The sequence below is a fragment of the Strix aluco genome, chromosome 5 (assembly GCF_031877795.1).
Source record: "Strix aluco isolate bStrAlu1 chromosome 5, bStrAlu1.hap1, whole genome shotgun sequence".
NCBI classification, from domain to species: Eukaryota; Metazoa; Chordata; class Aves; order Strigiformes; family Strigidae; genus Strix; species Strix aluco.
In genome coordinates, this window is record NC_133935.1 from 54844685 (window position 1) to 54868384 (window position 23700).

Consider the following 23700-nt stretch of genomic DNA (forward strand, 5'->3'; position numbering starts at 1 on the left):
GGAAGTTTGAGAGGTTGTGACCAGGACAAGACCTGGGAGTAGGACAAGGGAAACATCAGCCACCAAAGCCAGGGCTGGTGCTGCCAGCAGCAGCCTACTGCTGCTGGGGGTGTGAGCAGCTTGCATGCAGCGAGCACACTGACACTGATGGAGTGGGGGGGGCATGTGGGGTGTGTTCTCACTGGTGGATGGATTAGTGTGTAGGGTGCACACAGAGCACACACATCTCCCCAAGGAGAGGTGCATGAGTTGGGTAACCAGCACCCCAGAGGAGGGGGGTGCACCTAACCATGCATGCGTGTGTGCGTGCATGCTTAGAAGTTTTGGGGATTAGTCATGGAAAGGCTCTTAGAAATTTCTAGGTGTTTACCAATATTTGCTAAGTGTCTTGAATTGTGGTTTATCTGCTGTGTTGTTGATACTGATCCTAAATGTGTAGTTGAATGCTTACCAGTTAGTTAGGTGCTGCTAATAATCAGACAAATGTCTCCTATCCCCTCTGGCATAGCCTGGAGAGCTGAGCTGTCTCCCTGTGGGACACCCTGTGCCCATCTCTCATGCCATGACCTCACAAAGCCTGAAGTTCTCCATGGTTGAAGAAGACGACCTTGCAGTCCAGCCTTTGGACCCCAGGAGCACTCAGCTTCTGCTCTTCCCCCATGTCAACAGTGAGAGAAATTAACCTGGTGCTGCCTGAGATTGAGGTGTATTTGGTCAGCTCCAGCATAGATGGCCAACTGGTTCTGAACCTCAGGAGTACTCTGGTGAACCCTGTTGTGAAGGTGGAACTTGTGGGAAGAGGTTTTCTGAGGTGGATTGAGGAGGATAATCCTGAACTGGACTACAACAATAGCATGGTTTACACTAACCAGGCTGTCTATGTCTCCAAAGATCAGACTTTTCACATAGAGGGTAAAACACTGGAACTAGGCACTAGGTTAACTGAACAGCATCTTAGTGTTGGGCTAGAGAAGGTGGGATCAGATCTTTTCAAGTGGGGAGGAAGTCTTCCTTTTGCCAGTGTCCATGCGCACTGTTTCCATCCCATGGCATACACCCTGTCACTACATCATATGGCAACCAGGGCTTTGCGATGATTGTGTTGCACAGAAAGCAGTATTTGAGAGTGTGAGCAGTCGCCCATGAGTTGGTGGCTATATCTGTAAAGTGAACATTTGTCGCATAGAAATCTATCACAACCTGTCTAGCAGCAGGTAGGAAAACTTTAGTCACAAGCACATCATTGAAGTAGTACTTGGTCATCTAAAATGCTTGCCTTCAGTGTTCTTGTTGACTTACATGTCAGCAAATATCCACTGCGTATAAAGGCTTTGTTATATTTGCAACTATAGTAAAGGTATTATTAAGAGTTACTGCTGTATCTTTACAGAGAGACAAGAAAAAAGTGAGACATACACTGAAAACACCTGCAAAAGTGTGATTATTTCACTGAATCACAGAATCACAGAATTGTTGAGGTTGGAAGGGAACTCTGAAGGTCATCTAGTCCAACCCTCCCTGCTCAAGCAAGACCACCTAGAGCTGTTGCCCAGGACAATACCCAGATGGCTTTTCAATGTCTCAAAGGAAGGAGACTCCACAACCTCCCTTGGTAACCTGCTTCACAGTGAAAAATTGTTTTCTGATGTTCAGAGGGAAGCTCCTGGGTTTCAGTTTGTGCCCGTTGCCTCTTGTCTTGTCACTGAAAAGAGCTTGGCTCTATCTTCTTTGCACCTTCCCTTCAGATATTATACATCCCAACATGCACACACATAAATGCAGAGCTAATTATTAAAATGTACAGATTTATTAAAAAGAGTAAAGTCACTGGGATGTAATGACCACCTCAGACAGTGAATTATTCTAAGGGATACTTAAACAGAAGCCTCCTAGGAGGTGCACTCCCCTTTCTCAGCTCCTTTTTCTTAGGGTCTGTGGGGAATCCTGAAAATTTAGTCTACAAATCGTAGGTGGTTGCTGCCCTATATTGGTTTAGTACTGAACTTAGAGTGTGCCAATGTATGGAAATTGTGTTTCTGAGCTACAACCTGCAGCAGTCAGGCTTCATTTCCTCTCAGACTTGAAGGGTCTGTCTCACCCAAAGGTCATTTTCCACTTACACATGCATTAGACTGTTAGCCTTGATGTACCGCAGCGTGTCGATGCTTCCTGTAGGTTACCAGATGTTACAGCCCTGACGGAAAAGAGGGAGAAAGGCTGAGTGTTGGAAAAATTATTTTTGCCATTATAAGAACAAGTACCTGTAAAGCACCTCGGTTCTGGATCTTTTTGGCTGAAGTTCAAATTGGTGTTGCTTAAAGACACACTTGAATTCATATTCTGCCACCTACACAAATGTTTCTGTTTTCAAAAGAGCTGAGCACCCACATCCATCAAGACTGGCCAATGCAGTACAGTTTAATAACAGATTTTTAGTACTGCAGCTCAGTCTTTTTCCTCATTTTCCAGCATTGATTACATCCCTTAGAAGTGCTTTAACAAGTCCAAGAAAGCCATTTTAAAACATGAAAGGAGATACAGACCTGACCCTTCTTACCCTGAATACTCTGTAACCCCACTGCTGTTGGCATACAAGGAGTGTATGTTTGAACAGATTGCTGCCTGTGCCAGCTTTTGACACTCAGCTGCTAATATGCTCTTGATACCATGTTACTATCTGGTATTTGATCTTACCACATGCCCTACTTGGGTGACATGTAAGAAGTGTATATACATGGATCCAGGTGCCTGCTGGCATATTTCTTTTAACCCTGGTAAGCCCTGCCACTGCACAAGAAACTCAGTATTGTCCCTCTGTGAGATAAAGCCTGCTGGAGGAACTGACTCCTGGCAGTCATTGAATATGACTGGTAACACCTGTAGGATAATTAGATCCAGGGAAAAAAAAAAAAAAAAAAAAAAAAAAAAAGAGTTTCAGTGCTACCAGGGATAACTATCCTCATCACCAGCAGAAACCCCCCAGTCTGAGCAAACCAGAGGCAGGAGCTCACACCACCATGGGCAGTTTGAAACTCTTCAAGCACTGCTATGCACTGTCAGTCACACCCCAGGAAATCCCTCGCGTCCTTCATAGAAAGGCCACCACTCAAGTCACTCCCACCAGTAGCCTCTTTGCACTTTCTCCACAGCTGCAGCCATCATCTCCCTTGCTGGGAAATACAAGATGGAACACTTTTTGAATTAGGTAACACAATAAACTATCTGGAATTGAGTTACTTTTTTCAGTGGGACCGAAGTTCCCAAGTTCTGCTGAAAACCAAGTGTGTGGTATCCCTGGGTGCCTCTGGAGAGCTAACTCTTGAGAGAACCCTCCCACCCCTGCAGCTGCTGGGAAACTTTCTCCAGTGGAATTAATTCTGTTGCATGGTTTCAGGAGAATAAGGTTTTTGGAGAAGGCAGGTGCTCCTGTGCAACAGGGTTCACATCCAGCAGCCATGGGAAGCAAGGTAAAGTGAGTGCACCTTCACTTCCAGGGTGAGTTCAGGGACATTGTTTAAGGCTGCTGTCCTTTTGAGTCTGAGGACCTGTGTGGAAAGTTAAGCACAGTTTAGCAAGTGGTCACAATTCAAAGAGGTCTCTTTAGAAGTGATGCAAAACAAGTCAGAGAAAGTGGGATTAAATCTGTACATAGAATGAAATAAGAATCTACAAACCTTTTTGCACCACAGGGCCTATTTCAGCCCTACACACAAAGTCAGGCTCTCAGGCCATACCTGCTGCAGGGATTAAGAAATCTGAACTCTTTCAGTAATTCCCCACACTGATGGGGCTGAGAAACAGACCACTCATGCCAGTGCCCAACTGCAGATCGTTCCAGGAGGTGAACACTGATTTCTTTCAAGATTAAATTGCAGATCTTCTCACAGTTCAAAGTCCTTCCTTCTACCAAAACAGGAACATTGCCAAAATAACTTAAAGACATGATGTGAGATAAGGCCCTGGGAATATCAGGTTTCTACAAACTGTCAGAATAAAGAACATGACTTTCTTATATTGCAGTTACCTAAGACGCTGGTGAATGTTAGTTTCCTCCCTTTCAGATTGTTTTAGGCTCTTTTTTTCTTCAGAGTTACAACTGTGATTGAAAATGCTGTTACTCCATCTGGTAAATCTCCCATGCTGTGAGGAAACAATGTCCAGGCTCTTCTGCCAACAAGAACATCCAGTTTAGATTATTAAAACTTGAGGCATCGCTGAATTAATCTGCAAAAGGATACAGTCAGCAGAACAAAATTCTATCAGTCTCACATCCCCTAATATTGCTGTTCAAAGTGAAGTTTTGGCACCATCTAATAGGAGGAAGGAAAGCTTAAGTCTGGATGATAAAGCTGCCAACAGATACATGTGTTTAAGAGAAATAGGTCTTTGATGGAGAAAAGAGTCTAGAGCTGGTCTTGTCTGGTCAGAAGGGGCCAAACCTATCCTTACGTAGGTGGAACAGTCTTTCATTACAGTCAGTGGGACCTCACCCACACAAAACTAAATTTGATTAAGAGGAAGTGGCACAGAAGCAAAGACATTAGAAGGAATGGATGGTAACTTTCCTGTCTCACAGCTGTGCAGAAAAGGTGTCAAATATTATTTTTATTGTGAGTGGAGTCTTTTGCACAGGTGAAAAAAAGTTTCAGATCATATGCACAGGTATTGTAGACAATGATAAGAGGAGTGAGAGGTATTACACCGCTTTACTCCCTCAAACCCTATTAGTGCTTATCTGCAAAGTTAAAAGCCTGTGGCACTCCATTTTGATAGGTGAAAATCCTAAACAGTTTGCAAGGAGCTGCAGGCTTGCTGACCTTGTGTTAAAATGAGGCAGATTAGAAGTTCTCAGTTCTGACTGGTAGGGGTCCATACATCCTGCTGTCCTGCAAAGTTCACCTCATACCATGCCTTTATGGCACTTTGGGTGCAATACCAGATGGTGAGAACACCTTGCATTCTGGGAGAAACATCAAGGTTACCGTAAGGTACAAAATCCTAAATGTTTAAAAGGCTTCTGATAGCAGCATGTTGTTTGACTTTCAGATATCTGTCTGGATTCTGGGGTCCACACCTTTGACTTCCACTTCAGCTTTCCTCCAAGTATTCCTTCCACATTCACCAGCAAAAATGGCTGCATCTCCTACTTTTTTCAAGGGACTTGCTGCAGCCGCCAAATTGTCTTAGTTAAAGAGATGTTTACTGTTGCAAGGAACTGCTGGTGACCACAGAAGACATGTGAAAGACAAGGTAAGGGGAACAAGCTATCTGAGTTGGAGACACACAGACTTACCCTGTTCTCATGCAGAGCTGTAACTGCTTACTACTGAGTGTCCACAAACTTTTAGCTCTGAGCTTCCTCCTTTTAGCATTCAGATGACAATTCAGTATCTTCTGTCATCTTTGTCCTAGGGCTTGCACAAAGATGTATCTTTTCTAGCATACAAGTTGCATTGTAAGACTTCAAGAGTGACATACAGGAAGCGCTTTGAGATCCAGGATGAGGGAAAAAGGATGTTATTCTCTTGTTTTGAAGTCTAAGCCTTGGGCAAGCATCACCAAATAGGAGGTGCCTTTTTTGCTGAACTCTACCTAGACTGGGATAGTCAGTCAAAGGTCATCAATAGAGCCAGAACATGATGATTCTAACAAATTTGTGGCCTCCCTCTAAATTTGGGTATGGATAGCTAGATCTAGCTAAAACAATATTTACGTGTGCCCACATGAATTCTTTCCACAGATGCTCAGGAGAATTGTGATAATTCAGCCATATCATGTTTGGTGCAGCAAGGAAGACTGTCCTCTGAGATAATGGTGGGGTTTGTAGGGAGAGTTGAGCAGCCTGTTGTGCATTAGGAGTTTGCGCATGTTAGGAGTTTGGGAATCACCTGGTATCCAGCAACAAGAACTCACCATGCTTTGCCTTTCTGCTCATCTTCTCCATGCAGGCCTCAGTGGTGTGGAAGCTAGAAAGGATGTAGTTTATTTCTGCTGCTTCAGCCATGGCTCTGTGATCCTTCGGATTTCCCTGGAGAAAGGCATATTTTGCCCTGGAGAAACCATTGTCCTCATGACAGATATTGCCAACAGGACATGCAAGTACATTAGAAAGGTTGTTTTTGATGTACACTGCATTGTCCTGTATCGTGGCTTCAGCAGCAGGGGAGAACAACACTACTTGGAAGACCAAAGCAAAGTGACAAGGTTGGAGTTCCAGACAGACACGGCTCCTTTTGAGGCCATGAGAGTTACTGGTGCGCTGGTTCTGCCAAAACCCATGCCTGTCACCAGCACTCTCATGGAAAATAAAATCATGGCATTCAGGTATGAGCTGGTAGGCACCTCTGACCTTTCTTGTACCACATCCACCATCATGGGCAGGGTGCCTATCACCATAGCAGCCACATCGGAGCATTTCTCTGTGGAGCAGAACACGACGACTCTGCATGAAATGAGGTGACATCTCAAAGGGGCTGAGTCTTCACAGAGACATTTCTGAGATTGACCCAGAAGCAATTGCCAGCAGATCCATGGAATAAAAGATTTTTCTGCATGCACACTAGCTGTATGCTTTCACAGGAGGAGCCTGCTTTTGCAGTGATGTGCCAGCAATTCCCAAAACAAGAAGGGTAAGTAGCCAAAGCCCAAGGTCAGGAAGGCACGTAAGGGGAGCCAATAATTCTGTTAAACTGACACCTGATAACTGGATAAGGAAGAGCAGGAGACTCAGCAGTGCCCCAGGCAGAGGGGATATTTTTCAGGCCCAAAGGATGGCTCTGCTCCTGTCCATGGGAAAACAGCTCCACGCAGAGCACACCCTCAGTGAGCGGGCGGGTGGTGTGGTGCTGGGGGGGGCTGGGACAGCAGGCAATCGTCCTGCCATGCAGAGGGACCGGTCAAGCTGCAAAAGCATCTGGTCCTGAGGACATGATGTGCGTGTAGCCCACACTGCAACCACGCGCACATGTGTGTCAGTGTGGGTGACCAGAAGGTTTTGGGGTTAGAAGGCTGTTTATAAACATTTGCTAGGTGTCTACTACTGTGGTTTATCTGCTGTATTGTTGGTGTCAAAACTGAATGTATAGTCCACTGATTGCTGGTCAGTTAGGTGTAGTTAATTGAATAAGTCACTGATCCTGATGTGATTTAAGCCATGTGAGCTCAGCAGCTTTGCCCTGCAGCAGGCTGCTGCTGTGGTTTGTCCCATTGGGTGCCACTCAGGGAGCACTGCCCTGCCCATGCCCCCTGCAGGCTGCCACGTGTCCCCAGGCTCTCCGGGGGGCATGGGCAGGACGGTTGGCCTCCATCACCCCTTGGCACAACCTCAATCCCACAGCAGGGCTCTTGCAGCAGTCATCTGGTGGGACTCACCTAATCGTGCAGCTGTGGCCTCGACTAACGCTTGCATGCAAGCAGAACCTCCTGTCCCACACTCCGGTGTCTCTACATTTTGTTCCACAGAAAGGACAGTGAGGAGTGGGGAAGATGAGCTGAAGACCAGCGGGTGCCCCTGGGTCACCTTCCTTACATCTGTTCCTATACCCAGCAGTCCTTATAGGACCAAGAAACCGCCATTCACCCCTGTGACTTGGCCCCACTAAACACCTGCATGCATCTCAGTGTCCCCCACCTCCAGCTCACCCGCTGCGCTTTTGCACCATTGCCTTCTGACATGCTATTTTTGGCAAGAGCCAAAAGCCTTTCCTGGTCTCCAGACCAAAATAGCTGTTGCCAGACAGGCTGGGAGCAAAGGATCCATGTCAGCATCCTACTCCTGCAGAACTGAGGGCCCCATGCTGGGGGATGCTGCATCTCGCCCTTGCTGAAGTGTGCTGACACTGGCATGAGGCAGAGTTTTCACAGGTGAAATGCACAGGAAAAAGAAACTGTGCCTCATAAAGTAATGGGATAGAAGACGCAGAGTGCAGCTTTGCTCCACCTTCTTGCCCCATCACCAGACTAGGGCAGAGGCATGGGGTGATGTCACCTCTCCTGGTGACAGGTCCTCGCTGTTGGGAGAGACATCTCGCTGCTCTGCAACCAGGCCCCCTGCTCACAGAGAGCCCTGGCTTTCTCCTCCCACTCATGGGGACTGCTTAGAAATAATATTACACCGACCAACTTCAATTTACAGCAGCAGCAGATCTGTTAGTGGTGACTTCCCATATGCTTTCAGCAGAAAATTGCCAGGCAGCCACAGCCCAGGGTTTTGCATGTCCACAGCTATCTCCATAGCTTCCCAGGTGCGTGGCCAGTGCCATGTGGCACGACACATCGAGGGAATGCAGTGTTTCTCCCATCGCCTGCCTTTCACCATACCCAATGTGTGCACAGGTTGACCTTGATTGACAAAACACCCCATCCTGGCTGTGCACAGGCTGAGACATAGCACAGCACTTGCCATGTTCTGCTGCTCACATGTGCTCTCACCGGGCTAATGTTTCCCCTCATCTTGTCCCTAAAAATAGTATTTATCACACTGACACTGGCAGGGCCCTTTCACATCTCAGACAGGACTGTGTATCAGGATGCTATGTGCAGAATCCCATTACAAATAGATTGTTGTTTTACAGGTCTCCTTGTTTCATCATTCAAGCAAAAATTAATGCATTCACAACATACATGACAGGAACAGAATATTTTTCACTGCTTGTCTTTTGAAATTCCAGCCCTGATTCTCAGTGATACTTGATACAGCTGGAGGAAAAACACAACCCAATATAAATTTTGAAGCTGCCATCACATAAACACTGGCGGTCTTTGCATTTACTATGAAAAGGATTTTAACTACTTCTTTTTTGCAAAATATCATTTGCAAAGAAACAATATGATGTCAACATTTGGGGGGATAAAAGAGCAGCTTTGTAACTTCTTTGCATGTTACTCGCTGGATCTGAAGCACTGTTGAAGTCTGTTTTCCAGACTCACAATGTCTAAACCCAGACTGAGATCAGCAAACTCCGGAAGGCAGTTGAGAAAGAAGTGAGCTATTTCCACTTCTCATTACAGTCACCCTGCAGGCATTTTCATGGCAGGAGAAGATGGGTGTCTGATGCTAGCAAAACTGTCTTCTGATGTCAAAAACTTCATTTCTCCAGATGGAATATATGCCAGGGTGAAATAGGTCTAATCCTGTTCCTGGGATGTTTTACGCCGTGTGTGTGTGTGTGTGTGAATCTCATGAAGAAAAGAAAACATTTGACAGCAACAAATTTGAAAAGCCAAAGTCCTAATAAAATAGACAAGCAGTGGGATACCTGACTTCTGGGAACTTGGGCAAGTGATTTCATGTCTTAGCATTTTAATTACTTTCTACTTTTGCATGTCTTTTTTATTGCAAATTCTTCAAGCAGTTCCTCTCCAATCTTTTTAGTCTTATTTGTGTAAGGCGCTTACATGCTACTGTGATATAAATAGTAACAAGAGCAATACGATGAGTAGGTAGTTTGAGTAAAGTACATCTTTCCAGCAGACAACAGAAGATGGAGCAGAGAAGTCTCTAGGAAAGGTCTTGTCAACTGTCTGGTTCACTTCTCCAAAGAGATGGTGGATATTTTTGTGATGTAAAGTTGGATTCATCAAAACATCAGGAGGGACATTTGGGCTATCTATGTTTATTCCTTCATGTGCCTTTTGCAAGGCACTAAAATACACGCAAATGTACTAGATGCCTTTGAAGTCTAGTCAGACCAGTATTACACCGTGTCTTTGTAACACCCTTCAGAACAACAGGGCTAACTGTTCAGGTGCAGTGACCTGAGATAGCCATAGAGCTCACACGGACCTGAGCTTGTACCTTTGGGTGGCCCTGCACAGGTTGATTGGTAACTAAGGACCCGTCACTGTACTCCCTTACGTGATATAGGCATTGCCTGGGCTTGAAGACTAAAAAAACCCCACTCTTTCAGGTGCAACAGCACACATTTGCACATATTTCCATGGGGTTTTCATTAAATATGACACATTAAGCCTACCCGTAGTTGATAGCTTCAACAAATAATTATATTTGCCCTTGTAGGCAGACTTGCTGTGAAAATGGAGCAGCAGGTTACTGTCAACTTCTGCCGCATCTGCTCTAGCTGTTTTTATATAAATAACAAACTCTTCAGACCTTGGAATCAATATACTTTTCTTCTTTTTGAATGAATGATGCCTTAAGTCTCTCCAGGACCCTGTAGGAAAGAGTTTGATCTCTGCCCTCTTTGAGTTTATTTCTGAGCAGTAGCTTTGCTGTGGAGCTGGTGGGACTTGTGCAGGTCAGAAGTGATGGAAGGGGTGGAAAGAAAGTAAAGAGATGGCACACACGATGGGAAAATGGCTATATTGTCTGCTCACAATTTAATTTTAACCTTGCAAAGATTTTGGAAAATGTTCCGTTTTTGTATAGTTTCATGAGGCAAAAATAGAAATTTTTTCTCTTTCTAGTAACCATGGAAACATAGAAACAACAATTACTGGAAATTATCTGTACTTGTGGGATCAGGTTCATGTTATCGCTGGTTGACATAGAAGAAGCCATATGTGCATCCTCAGCAGTGTTACCTGGCAAGGCTGCCACAGTCAACAGGGAATGAACCTCACAAAGGTCCTCAAACATCTGGAGCAGCTGGAAGTGCTGCAGTTCTGGAATATATAACTTTAGCTACTGTTGGCTCAAGCTATACCTGCTCTCAGCAAATGATTTTATGAACAATTAAATACTGAAACTGTGACCATGTCTGAGTATGTGTTTCGTAGTCCAAAAGACAGTAGCCACCAGCACATCAACTCCCTTTATGTCCCCTTAAATCTCTCAAAGGAAAGGTCAGCAAGGCACGCCATGTCTCAGAAGCAGTCACCATCAACATTTATCTCTATTTAAAGGGAGGGAGAGTCCTTCAATACTTTTTTAAAAGCTATTTTTAAAGAAGATAGTCTCTTATTACCTAGGTCCTTTGCTTTTGTATTTCTATCCTTTAAAATTATACAGGCTCTTCAGATAAGCTACTGCTTTAAGACACTAATGTAGATTAAATGGTATTAATTTGTTTGATCTTTGTACATTCATCCTCTCCTTTTCTGCTTAAACTGCTTGCTTCTCTGCAAAGTTGTCAGTCTTCCTTTCACATTTCTTTAAGTAATTTGCCACCTTCCCAGACAAGAACTTGAATGGGGCCAGCTTTCTTCTGATTGCTTCTGCTAGACTTGCTGGGAGGGAAGGGCTCCTTAGTTGCACTTAGGTAAACCTTAATTAAAACAAAACAGCCCCCTGACCAGCCTAGCCTTCATCCACATTACATGCAAGCATTGGTTTCTAATTTGTTTTTCTTTTTGAAGACCAGTTCTAACACTCTTGTGTGTGCAGACATACATGAGGCCAGTAATAGAAAGTCAATATGAATGGAAGTCCGAGAAGAAAGAAGTCTTTTCTTCTGTTAATCTAAATGATTTTTCAGTTAATAATGATCACAGTATGGTTGTACAGATTAATGACTTAGGCAATGCATAAATTCAGCTATTCAATTTGTTTCCTACTGGCCACTCCAAACAGGTTTTCCAAAAATTTAATAATCCATTCTACTAATGGGTGCTACTGCTTCTTCTAGATGAAACAAAATAAAGTATGACTCTTTCATGAGTAATTTTAAACATTCACTCAGGGTAATTGATAACATGAGCCAAGGGTTGCAAATTGAAGAGATAATTGACTTCTTCAATATGCAAATACAGGACCAGGCAATAAACAGATACCAGTTACATCAGTATGAAATATAATTACAATTAACTTCAGCATCACAAAGAAACTGTCTTGATTTTCTTCAATGCTTGCATGCCATTTTCTGCTTTCAGTTACGCCTGTGTTGCATCTAGTGAGACCTGGTGTAGATTCACTCCCACAGGGCAGAGTGTACCTGACCAGAGTCATGCTTACATCTTGATAGGTTTGGCTTCACAGTGTCACTTGTCATGGTTTTCACACAGTTTGATCATTCCCACTTACTACTACTGGGAAACTTTTTGAAGATTTCTACCAGTGGCAACATTTATACAGCAATACTGAGAAGGTTTTGGAACAAGTTGCTCAAGGAGGTTGTGCAGTCTCTATCCTTGTATATTTTCAAGACCTGCAAAGATAAAGCCCTGAGCAACCTGGTTTGAGGTCAGAGCTGACTGGATTTGTGCAAGAGCTTGGCTAGAAACCCCTTCCAACCTGAATTATCCTATGAACCTATGAAAGTGAAGGGGCGGTAAGCAGAGAGTAAAGGAAGAGCCCGAATGGAAACTGCAGAATGATTTTGAGGATGTTGAGAAACAAAGAGTTCTAAAAAGTGGGGAAAGCCAGGAAAGGGTCCAATGGGAAAAAGAAGCCACGAAAAAAAATAGTTGATAGCTGAGGAAATGTTCTGATCCATCTCAAACTGCCTCTCTGAAAGATGGCAAAATGCAGGGAGCAAACAAGCAGTCAGTATTGACTTTTCAGAAACAAATACTGCATTTCAGTTTTGACTACTGTGACTTCTTTCTGCTTGTCTTTCTCATTTACCTGACAATAGAAAGAAATTACACCACAGCCAGCCACAAGCAACAGTAGTTGTCTGTCTGAAGAAAAGAAAGGAGCCTGCTCTTTCTTAAAATCCTCAGCCTTGAAGCTATGCCAGGCAGGACACACTGGGGCTCTGTGCATGAGCAGGCTGAAAGACCCTTTTCCACAGTAAAGGAAGAGCTAGAATGAAGGCAGACTTGAGGAAAGCATCTATTATGTTTATGTGGCTCATATCTCCTTCAAATGTAGCTGAGAGCAGGCGGATTACTCACAACAGGAGAGACAGGGCTCTGGTTGTTTTAAAGAAGTAAGAGTTATGTGTCTTCTTGAATAAATACATTGAGTCATAAAAATAACTGTCTGTAAACATTCCTTTGTAATGCTGCATGGAGGGAACTGGTTAGAAGGACCCAAAGCCTTTCTGGGTGTACCATATAGTATTGTAATGAACCATGTTCGCACTAGGTCTGTCTCTAGATTGTGACAGAGCCTTAGGAAAGGTACCTGTTGCTGCTTTGGCAGAATCTGCTTGGCTGGGCAGAGACTGTGTGCAGATGGTACTGCATCAATAACAGCAATTATGGGCCTTTGGTGGCTGATTTGTGGTTTAGGTCACTAACAATAAAAATTTATTGGAAATAAAAACAGAAGAGTGAAACAGGCTCTAGGGAAAAAAAAAAAAAAAAAGAAAAAAGGAAGAGTAGAATGAATTCAGTATGCAGAGAAGTGCTCCAGATGTCACAAAGCAGCATGAGACCCAGATCTATAACCTGCCTGCAGGAATCAGATAAGATGATCTTCTGCAGACCCCGATTGCTACACATCAAAGGAGAAGCATGACATTAGAAGTATCTCTGTGACTATGCTGCTGCTGTAACATATATTTCTGAAAGAATTTGATGCTACTTCACTCCCCTTTACAAAACAGCTGGATTCATGCTTTTCCTTTCTCCAATAAGGAGTCTGCTGTGGAGAGTAACAGCCTCATGGTGTTTCTCCTTCATAAGTTTCTTCCCTACTTCTCATTCAGAAAACTACCCTCTTCCCCCAAACAGTGAAAAGCTGATGATATTCCCTGTGCAGAGGAAGTTTTAGGAGGGAAATAAGATGGTGTTAAAACCTAGTCACCCAGAAGAGCTACTCATCCAGAAAACCAAGAATTGTTTGTGAGCATTTGGGAATAGGGACTTGATGCTTCTGTTTGAATATCTGAAAGGTATGGAAAGGATTTCTAGTGATTTTCTGTCTCTCCATTTGTCCCATCGTGTTCCCATGAAATAGGACTTCCATTTATATTGATTTGCCTCTGAAATGGTCACATAAGCCATTCTTCTTCAATGCAAGGCTGTGGAACTCACAGATGAGACTTCCTCCTTTTGCCTGCCCTTGGCTGTCCTACTTGGAGTTTGTATATTAGGCATCACAGTGACATGCCACATCACATTCAGGTAGTCCAGGCTCCCCACAGGACAGTTTTGAGTGCACAGGGAAATGAACAACCCCTTTGTTATTTGCAATTTAGAATGGATGGACAGGAGAGAGACCTTATGGTAGAAGAGCTGGTCTGTCTGGTGGTGGCACCTCTGCAGATAAAGGGACTGCAACTGTTTGTTAATACATAGAGTTTGAATCTTTGCATGTCACTGTCCATAATCCCAAGCACAGGGTCAGTCTAACATCTGATAAATGTTTTGTCTATATCCTGCACCAGACAGCTACAAGTGAATCAGCTCCATGCTCTTATTCACAGTTTGGTCTGTCTAATTTTTATGGTTCTTGTTATCTGTTCAAAGTTTAAGCTGGTTGCTTTTAAATGCAACCTAAAAAGCTGAAACACTCTGCTTGCTCAGGACCGTAACTACTTCAACTTTATGGCCTGAGATAAAAAGTCCTCTCCCACTGAGCCCCTCCTAGGAGGTTGTTAAAATTAAGGACAGTGTATTAAAAATCTGTTATATCTTTTACTAGTGAGTCATAACCTGTTCACTTGTGGGAAAATGAGCTTGCCAGTCTAGTAAGTACCTGAATTGCTGCCTTTCCAGTCTTTGAGAGGTGTCTGCTCTTTGTTTCCAGGTGGTTGTCATGATGGAGGCTATTCACCACAGGAAAAGCAATAATTTAACAGATACTGTAATACAGTGCAGTAGCCCAGAGTATGATGATACGAGCTGGAGAGGACAGAAATCTTTTAAAACAGAACAAATTTACTTTCTGAATAAATTAGACAAAAGCATAATTTGGGGAAGCAGATAATGCAATTAAATGTTCTTTTTTGGTTTTATATTTTCTAGGCAATGGAAGTGGAGGCAGAGGAGATGAAGCAACATGGAGTAAGTAACTCATGGAGTAATGTAGAATAAAGAGGGCAGTAGTAAATTGTCTGCTTAAGAGACTTACCAGTTTCTCCCAACAGAATCAACTAATCCCTAGGCTCCTAACATACATACATATACACGTCTTATACAATTGGATTTTAGACATAAATATACACTTTCATAAGCATGAATATTATATTTAGAGTACTTTCTACAAACATTTTTACCTTCTATTTGCTTCACGTCATTTCAGCAAAGGTAATTGTTGAGGATGCTACGGCAATTTATAGGCACCTGTGGGCTCATAAATCTTATGTGCTTATCCTAGAGATGTCTCTTCTATGTATGCTATTTTAGGCAGTATCTATCATCCATCACCGCATAGTGTATCTATGGTAAAAAAAGACCTATTGTACCAAATCTGATCTCTGACAAAGCAGACACAGGCCAGTCCTGTAGTGATGGCAGCTGCTAGATGTGTGTGAAAAAAATGACACTTCCTCAAGTTTCTTCCCTTCTATGGATTCAACTTCTTCAGGAAAAAGAAAAAAGATACTAAAAAATTTGTGTAATAGTTAGGCTTTCAGGCAAAGGTCAACCATCCATATCAAGGTCCCAGTGATGGGTACTAGACTAGAAAGCATTTCAGAGTGTTTTGAGTTAACAAAGCATTTCAGAATATTAATAATGAACAACAGTGGAAAACAATAAATGTGCCTGGATGAGGAATATTTCCATTTCGGGTAACTAATTTTAGGCCTCCTATTTAGCCACCCAGTCTCCCATGGACCCTTCCACAGTCCATGGAGGAAGACAAGTTTCTTCAGGAGAAGGTGAGGATGACTCTGCATTAGTAGCTCAGCTCAGGAATGCCGTTTAGATTGTGCCCACTTACTCTCCCCTAATTCAAATTGCACCGCCTCTGCACATGTACGAGATTTGCCTGAAACCTACTCTGGCCACTATCATGCATTCAGTTTATAAGGATCAGATAAGAGCTAAACTGAAGTAAAACCCTGAAAAGCACAAACTGTGGGCACTGGGTCCTCAGCACCAACTGTTTCAGTACACAAACTCATTCCTGCTGAGTTGCACTACTTACTAATGCAGAGATAAATGACTAAGTTAGGTACAGCATCACCTTTAGGGTGTTCAGCTCCCAAGTCTCTGCCTGCTTCAGAAGGAGCTGAGAGTAAGCCTAGCCACCTAACTGAGGCTTCTCAAAGTTGACACTGAAAGTGGAGAGTGGAAATACTCCTCCCTTCTCCCCTCTGTGTCTATGTTTACAAATGAGACTCCCACACGACTGAGGAGTCCTGCCTCCTTTAATTAAATTGATGAGTTGACCATGGTGAGTGGCTATCTTTTAACTTCTTATGAATTCATGATATAAACAGTCTCTCTGCTTGACCATTAATTTAAATACTCATGCAAAATCTAGGATTACTTGATGCTTTTCTCTCTTTCATGCAGGCTTATAATGACCTTAAAAGCATTAACTCAATGTGAGGTCACAGAATTATTTTAGCTGCAGATCAGTTGCTTAATTACAGTTTTCTCAGAGTCATGTAATCATGCAGGCTGTAAGGCTCAAGTAATTCTTTCATTTCCTGCCTACATATTAATGGATTTAACCACTCCTATGCACAAAAAGGAGAAATGAGTTAACGGTAGATTTTCAGTACTTGGGTTTACAGTGTCCAAAACATACAGAGAAGCATGTATCTGCAAAATTAATCAGCTATTTCTGTAACTACTTAAGAAAACAAATGCTGTTTGAAAGTCAAACATCAATATAGTCACCTCTTATATAGTACAAGCACGATCTCACAGCATTTTACCATTCGTAATTAATGGCTTGGTTTTGACTATATCTTAAGTCAATTAAATAGGCTGCAGTAGGCAAAAGCTAATAGATTTATTTTTAGTCATAATTTTTAATGGATAAAAATTTAGTCTTATTATAAAATTAACTTTCTCCTGATGAAATATTAAATGTTCCATAAGCAAAATATTTGATTTTGACATTACTGTGATACTATCTGTCTTTTTTAGTGTTAGAAATATTTATGATTTCAAATAGGACAATGCATGGATAAAATGTTTAAAAAAATTGCAAAACTAACAGAATATGTTCCTGCCTCATGATAAAAAATTGTTGAATGATGTTTATTAAAATTGGCTCTCAAGTGACAGTTAACAAATGCATAGTTCTATTATGCATGCTGAATTCAGCATTCCAAAAACTTAAAAGCAGATAGATCAAAACAGCGGAGATAAAAAAGTCACAAAGACATAATACAGCAACACCAGTAAATGACAGGGAAATAATTCAGACTTAAAAATGACTTATTATTTAGTAACTCATAACAACAATTTATAGAAATAAATTAGAGGCAAATCAGAGTCTTTCTGATGTTTCAGATAGGCAGTTTCTCTAGTGCATATAGTTTGATCATACAGCAGAGGAATTCACATTACAAAGTCCCCTTTAAGGAAGCAAAACCCAGTTTCTCTGTTTCTGTTTCAGGTTACACTTATTCATGGATAATGAATGAAGGGAAAAAAAAAAAGGAAAAATAAAATTCCGTGATTAATCTATTTTAATTAAAATCCCTAAACGTTTCTTCAGTATTTGGAGAAGTTAGACTTTCTATATATGGTGTGTTTCTATGTATGTTTCACATATGCCCAGACCATATCTGCACTGAACCACGCAAATACTGGATTTAATGGGCTTTTTGTCCTTTACTGTAATCACTCCATTGGCTCTTTGATGTTGCATAAGTTTGGTGTGATGATGGAAAGAGTTGCTTTGACCATGCATTTTCACCTTTGTTTCTAAAAGGTGAAGGGCAAAACTTTTAATCAAGTAGCAGTTTATCTTTAATTAGGAAAAATATAATTAGGCATTATCACCTAATTGCTATTACTGATGGAGAAAGTCATATTTTCACAAGTAGTGACCCATGCTGTATTATCACGCTGCTGTTTACCACATAATGAATCTGTATTTGTGTTTGGCAGCTAGCCAGTAAAAATTAAAAGGTAATCAACATGCTTCTCTGCAGTCTGGTCATCAAAGTCACTGGCTTCACAAATGAGTAAATACCAAAGTCAAGTTGTGATGTCCTAACAGAAACCCTTCTTTAGGGATAACTATATTTATGTCCTCTATCAAGTCATCAAATGATACTTGAAATAACCATATACAAAAAGCTTTGCAAAATAGATTAGAAGAACTGTGCTATACATCTGGTGTTGAGTTAAAAAACAGTTTAATGTCTCAAGGCACCACCACGGTAGAATTTTATACCTGCAAGTAATGATCTAATACACTATTATACAGTTAAAGTAATGTATTAATAAATAGCTTGTGCAATTTTTGGGAAGCAATCTATAAAGGAATGTTAGATATACAGTAGGCACATACTATAATACAAATAAAACCCAAAATTCCTAGAAAAAGCATGCTGAGCACCTTTTGGTATAGGTTGAGTTTCTTATTCTAAACACTATGTAAATCTTAACTTACAAAAGGTAAAACTGAAATCTTATAGCAACTGCTTATTTAAACTGATTTTCCTGGGTATTTGACTCTATGTCACAGGATTACTCTTAGGGACAGAGGACTCTGGTACTGGCTGTAAAGGGCTATCTTGTTCATTCAGTTGTGCGTTCAAGTTTTCAGAAGTAAGGAGAGAAGAATTAAAAACTATTTCACTTAAGTCTGATTTTATGGATACGAGATGTGGTTCTTGAACACTTAATGGTTCTTCTACCAACACCTGTGTATTTTCTCGTGTCATTCCCATATCTGATGGTGACTTTCGTTTCATTCTTGTGTATGATTTGTCTAAATTCTCCATGCCTTGGTCAGTTTTCTGAAATCGCCCAAAGAACCAGATAAAGAAACCAAACAAAGCAAAAGCCAACAAACTTGGAATAAAAGCCAGGCATTTGACATCAAGGCTAGAGCCTGTGAATCTGCTGTGCAAGAACATGTCTCCTTCGGCATAGGTCCGGTTGGTCAACGGGTTAGTGTTATTGGATCTCCACTCCCAAGATAACTTAGTTCTATTAAGGTCTTTCAAGCTTTCTGAGTCCTTCACTGTGTAGATCTTCTGTCCAGGACCAATATATTGACCATATTCATGAGGTTTGTAAAATATTTGGTTCTTCCACATATTCAGATCCAAGATTAAAACAAGGAAGATAATTCCATAGTTAAACCATTTGCCTGTTTGGAAAAAGAAAGTTCTGTCATCTGATACATCCATTTCAGAAGCAGTACCAATGCAGTCATATGTAAAAGCTACTCAGAAAAAAAACCCCACCACTTTTTTTTATTAATCTGTAAAGCAAAGTTGTAATAAAATTTCCACCACAGTCAGATTTATGTTGAATATCTCCTAGTATTTCACAATTAGGTCTGGGTACATAATATATAATAAATAAATTTCTAACACAAGCACAGCAGTGTATCAACTGAATTCACATTGCAATTTGTAGGTGGCCTGTTGATCAGGCCACTAGGTAATGTGGTATAGATCAATAAACTTAAAAAAGTATTCATTTCATGGTTAAAAAATATTCACATGGAAGTTTGTCACAAAAAGGCCATATTTGATAGAATTGTTTATATTCCAGGAATGACTGAAGTGGCTGAAGTTTTTGGGGTTGGTAATTACGTCAATTTTAAGAGTATATACATACATTGTTTGATATACCAGCCATGGTGGCATAGACATATTCAGGTGGGGGCAGTTGGATAAACTGTGATTTAGATATTACACCCTCCAGAAATAGCAAGGACTGCTTGTAGTCTTGGGAGGCTAGTCAGCTTAGCTTTTCCTATAGTCCATGAAGTGAGAAACTCCTCCAAGGAGTGACTCATAGCCTAACATTAAGCTCCTGCAATATTGGAGGAGGAAACCTTTCTCCTTTTATTATTTAAAATTGGTCTTTTGCATGCTTCCTCCAGGCATCCAAAAGACATTAAAGATAATCTTATGCGATTGCAAAGTTGGCCCTGCTTTGAGTAGGGTGTTGGAACAGATAATTCCAGGTGTCCCTTCAAACCTGAATTATTCGATGAATACGCAAAAGAAATTATACTATTTTCATAATCAAAACATCTCTTACATTCTAGCTGGATATATGTTAAGATCTTACCTGTGCAGTGGTGACTGGCACTACCCAAGAACCCATTGAATCTACATGTCAGCGTTATCTGAAAGAACATTCATGGAGGAATGTTCCTGATGGTGATGAATAATATTGGTCTATGCTGGAATCATATTTAAGTATGTTTCAAGTGAAAAAGAAAATGGATGCATCAGAGCACCTATCAAATTACTTATGCTGTTGGCTTGTAAAGAATAAATGGATTTCAGTTCCTGAAAGTCAAGTGTTTGAATTGCAAGACCAGAATGCTCTGTGAAGGTAAGGAGGGTAACTCCTTGTATTTCAGCAATTGTGTTTAATAGTCCTCTTCAGTCTAGATCATACTTAGACTGAAAATGAACAGGAATGTTCATTCTCTCATGTTATTATCACTATCCAGAAATCAAACTGCACTGAAAAGATCTTGCAGCCAATCTTGTTCACATAATTCCTGAATAACTCCTCTATCTATTTTCTAGGCTTTCACCAATATTATAATTGACCTGTTAAGGAAAATTATGGCTTTAGAAGATTATGACACATTTTATAATATTTAAAGTTCTTAAGTCAACCCCAAGACACTGAATGATGCTAAAATAGGAAATACAATCACAAACAACACAATCTAGCTTGATGCTGTTTCCTGCAGACTTTTTCCCTGTATTTCATGTGTTTTCATCAGAATAACCCTAGTTTCCCCATTATGTATGACCTTTCAACAGACAGGGACAGAATATATTCTGCATAGTGTGTGTTGATGGGCTGGCTGGGACACACATATTCACTGATCAATTGGTTGCTGTCAAACAGAATATATAATGGCTGACTTCTCCCTGCTTTCTCCTCAGGTGGGCACTAACTTAGATGATTCTCCTTTATCCAACCACCATTTCTTAGGACAAAATGATAATGTCATTATTTTTCAGATTCCCACCCTCTGAAAAATGTTTTTGAAACTGGCTGTGGGTTCAGAAATTATTTGATGCTGAGTGTTGGATAGAGAGAGAGAGATCAACCCACACTGAGAACATGATCACATAATTCTCATTTCCTTGGGAAAGGAGGCTAAACACAAATTACAATGGAACAAATATTAGAATGTATAGAAATCTGTTTGTCTATGGTCAGTTTGAGAGAGAATATCACATACTTCATTCTAAACTTTCTTTCTCTGTTTTCATAGTTCACTTGGATACTTTTTTAAACAATAATTTGTAATCAAATATTACTCTGTGTTTCAACTTGAAAGCAACCCCTTTCTGCATTGCCCCAAAGTTAATTCCTCAAGCCATATTCTTTTCCCAGGAAAATGCATCATAAGCCCATCCAAAAAACCCTTCCACTTCTTTTGTTATTGGTTTCATCAAAATATTATCAGTGGTACTTTGTGTTTCTGTAGAGCCAAGACAGGTGACTTTCTAGAGAGATCTGCTAGACTCTAGGGATGGTAGAAGGGGAAAAACTCATGTAGGACCAGTAATGTTCTTTTGCCTCAGCTGGACATGGCAAGAGCGAAGATGTGTAGGGAGAAAACAGACAATTGAAAGATCAAAATACCAAGCATAATGAAATGGGGGTGTTATTGAGGTGGCCTTTATAAAGGCCAAAATACACTGTTATGGTTTTCTTGATTGTAGGTTTGAGGAAACAGACATTGCGATGCTGAGCTATGACCTACCCCCTCTTTAGGCATGATGGCACCCTGTGGATTTTACAGCAACTGGATTTCACCTGTGTGACCACATTGTCCTAAATGCGACACATGCAGAGCAAGTCACCTAAGGAGCAAGCCTTGAAATGGCAGCCTGCTGCTGGTGAAGAAGTTGTCTAAGAAGCTAGCAGAAAACAGTAAAAATGCTGAATAGAGGTAGCCAAGTGCTTGATCTCAGGCTTCAGGTAGCATCTGTCCTACACTGTGGTTTCATAATGGTGAATCTCTTCTCAGATGGATCTGTCTAAAAAAGGCTCCCCCCCCCTCTTATGTTAAGAATTTGAGTGCTCACCTGATCTAAGAGAGATATACATATCAATTATTCCTGTTTTATAAAAGGCATGAACCTGAAACTCCCTCACTCAGCTCCTAGACAGAGTTAGGCAGGAAGGAGCCTCTAAAGGGTGCTTAGACAAACAGCTTAGATGCAGACACCCCAGATAATTAAGATGAATTGGAACTTGTATGTCTAAGTGGCAGCTAGTTGCCTGAGACCTGCCTCTGTTCTATAGTGGATCTTCTCAAAACTCCTTAAATTTCTCATTTCTAGACAATTTTTCCATCCTCTGCATCACTGTCATGCTTGATGAGCTCTATGATTTTTCCTTTTCTTTTTAAAACTGTTGTCATCAGAACCAAACACTGTATATGAGTAACAGCCTCACTATAACCATATGTGAACACAATGACATCTTCCTACTCCTACTCAGTATTCCCTGTAGCCAAGGGCTGCGTTAATCTCCTTAGGCACAAAATGACTGGGAGTTAGAGCTGTCTTGGTTACTTACAGAAAGTATTTGCCTCTTTCTAGAATACAGTGTCCTCTGCTGTCTATCCCTCTTCCAAGACATGTACTTTACTGTTGTACTAGCAGACGTGATAGCCAAATAAGTCCAGTTTACTAAGCAATCCTTCTAGGTCAGTGATAAATGTGTTGAAGCAAACTTAACCAAGAGGCCTGACAGTCTCCACTCAGAAACATTTATTTGATGATAATTCCCCATGACAAGTAATTTTTGAGACTTACTATACCAACCAACCTTTAACATTATACATGTGTATAATCTATGTATATGAAATGATTGTCTATTGCAACTTCATTTTAACATAATGCTTTTTATAGCAAACTTTAAGTCATATATCAGTCTCATATAAGAAATAAGCTTGGTAAATTAGAATTCACTCCTGACCTCTCACCTTGTGCATAAACAAGCTCAGGTTTATAGTTTTGCAAAGGGTCAGAATGAATATATTATGAAGCTATGGATATTAATTTTCTTTAAAAATATATTTATAATTTCTTTTACAGTTCTTCAACTTTCATTCCAGATGAAAAGTGGTATGGGAAAATGGACCCCCACACTATTGTAGGATCAGTACCACTATTGCCCTAGGGTTGGCTCTACCCCAGTGAGGTGTGTGGCCAAGAATACTGGCATATACCTGGCACTATTTAGCCCTTCTTGGAGCAGGTGGATTTTTCACAGACAGAATTTAAAATGGAAGGATGTAGTAAGACCAGTTCTTGAGAGTGGAAGGCTAGTCAACCATTTAAGCAAACTGCAAAGAATTATACCCACACTCTTCAGTGAAGATACAATGAAGAAAATCAGGTGGTAAAATAGGCTGTGTCAATCAGCGATGCACTGCCTCAAAAAAGACCTGGTTAATAACTGGCTTTCACAGCATTGACATCCTTATATGCTACACATGACATCTGGAGAGTCAGGAATCTGGTTTGGTGTATTTGTAAACTTGGTACAATATTGAAAATTGGTGCAATAAAGATCTCCCAAAAGAAAAATTGGAGGTATGTAGCTAGCCAAGAGCATGCACTGGGTGTTCTTGTGAGGCTGTGATGCAAAATGGGAAATCTTTTTCTAGGCATTGTAGCCTAAACCACTATTTGGGGATGAAAACTTGACCCCTGTTTTCTGAGAAAGCATGGCTGTTGAGGAGGATTGCATCCTCATGGCTAGGGCACT

The 23700-nt window shown here is 41.2% G+C and overlaps 2 protein-coding genes across 3 annotated transcripts in view; one reads left to right on the plus strand and one right to left on the minus strand.

Annotated features, from left to right (window-relative positions):
* The first annotated feature begins 659 nt into the window (after positions 1-659).
* Positions 660-6460, plus strand: ARRDC5 (arrestin domain containing 5). Its single transcript, XM_074825897.1, has 3 exons — positions 660-912; positions 5047-5221; positions 5857-6460. Exons 1-3 carry the CDS (start codon positions 660-662, stop codon positions 6458-6460), a joined length of 1032 nt encoding a protein of 343 aa, XP_074681998.1.
* An 11639-nt stretch (positions 6461-18099) lies between these two features.
* Positions 18100-23700, minus strand: part of TMEM117 (transmembrane protein 117) — a 228356-nt gene continuing 222755 nt past the window's right edge. For both annotated transcript variants that reach the window (XM_074825464.1, XM_074825463.1), the window contains exon 8: positions 18100-19078. In XM_074825464.1, coding sequence (XP_074681565.1) covers positions 18438-19078 — 641 coding nt within the window. In that variant the 3' untranslated portion in view covers positions 18100-18437. The remainder of the gene's footprint in view (positions 19079-23700) is intronic.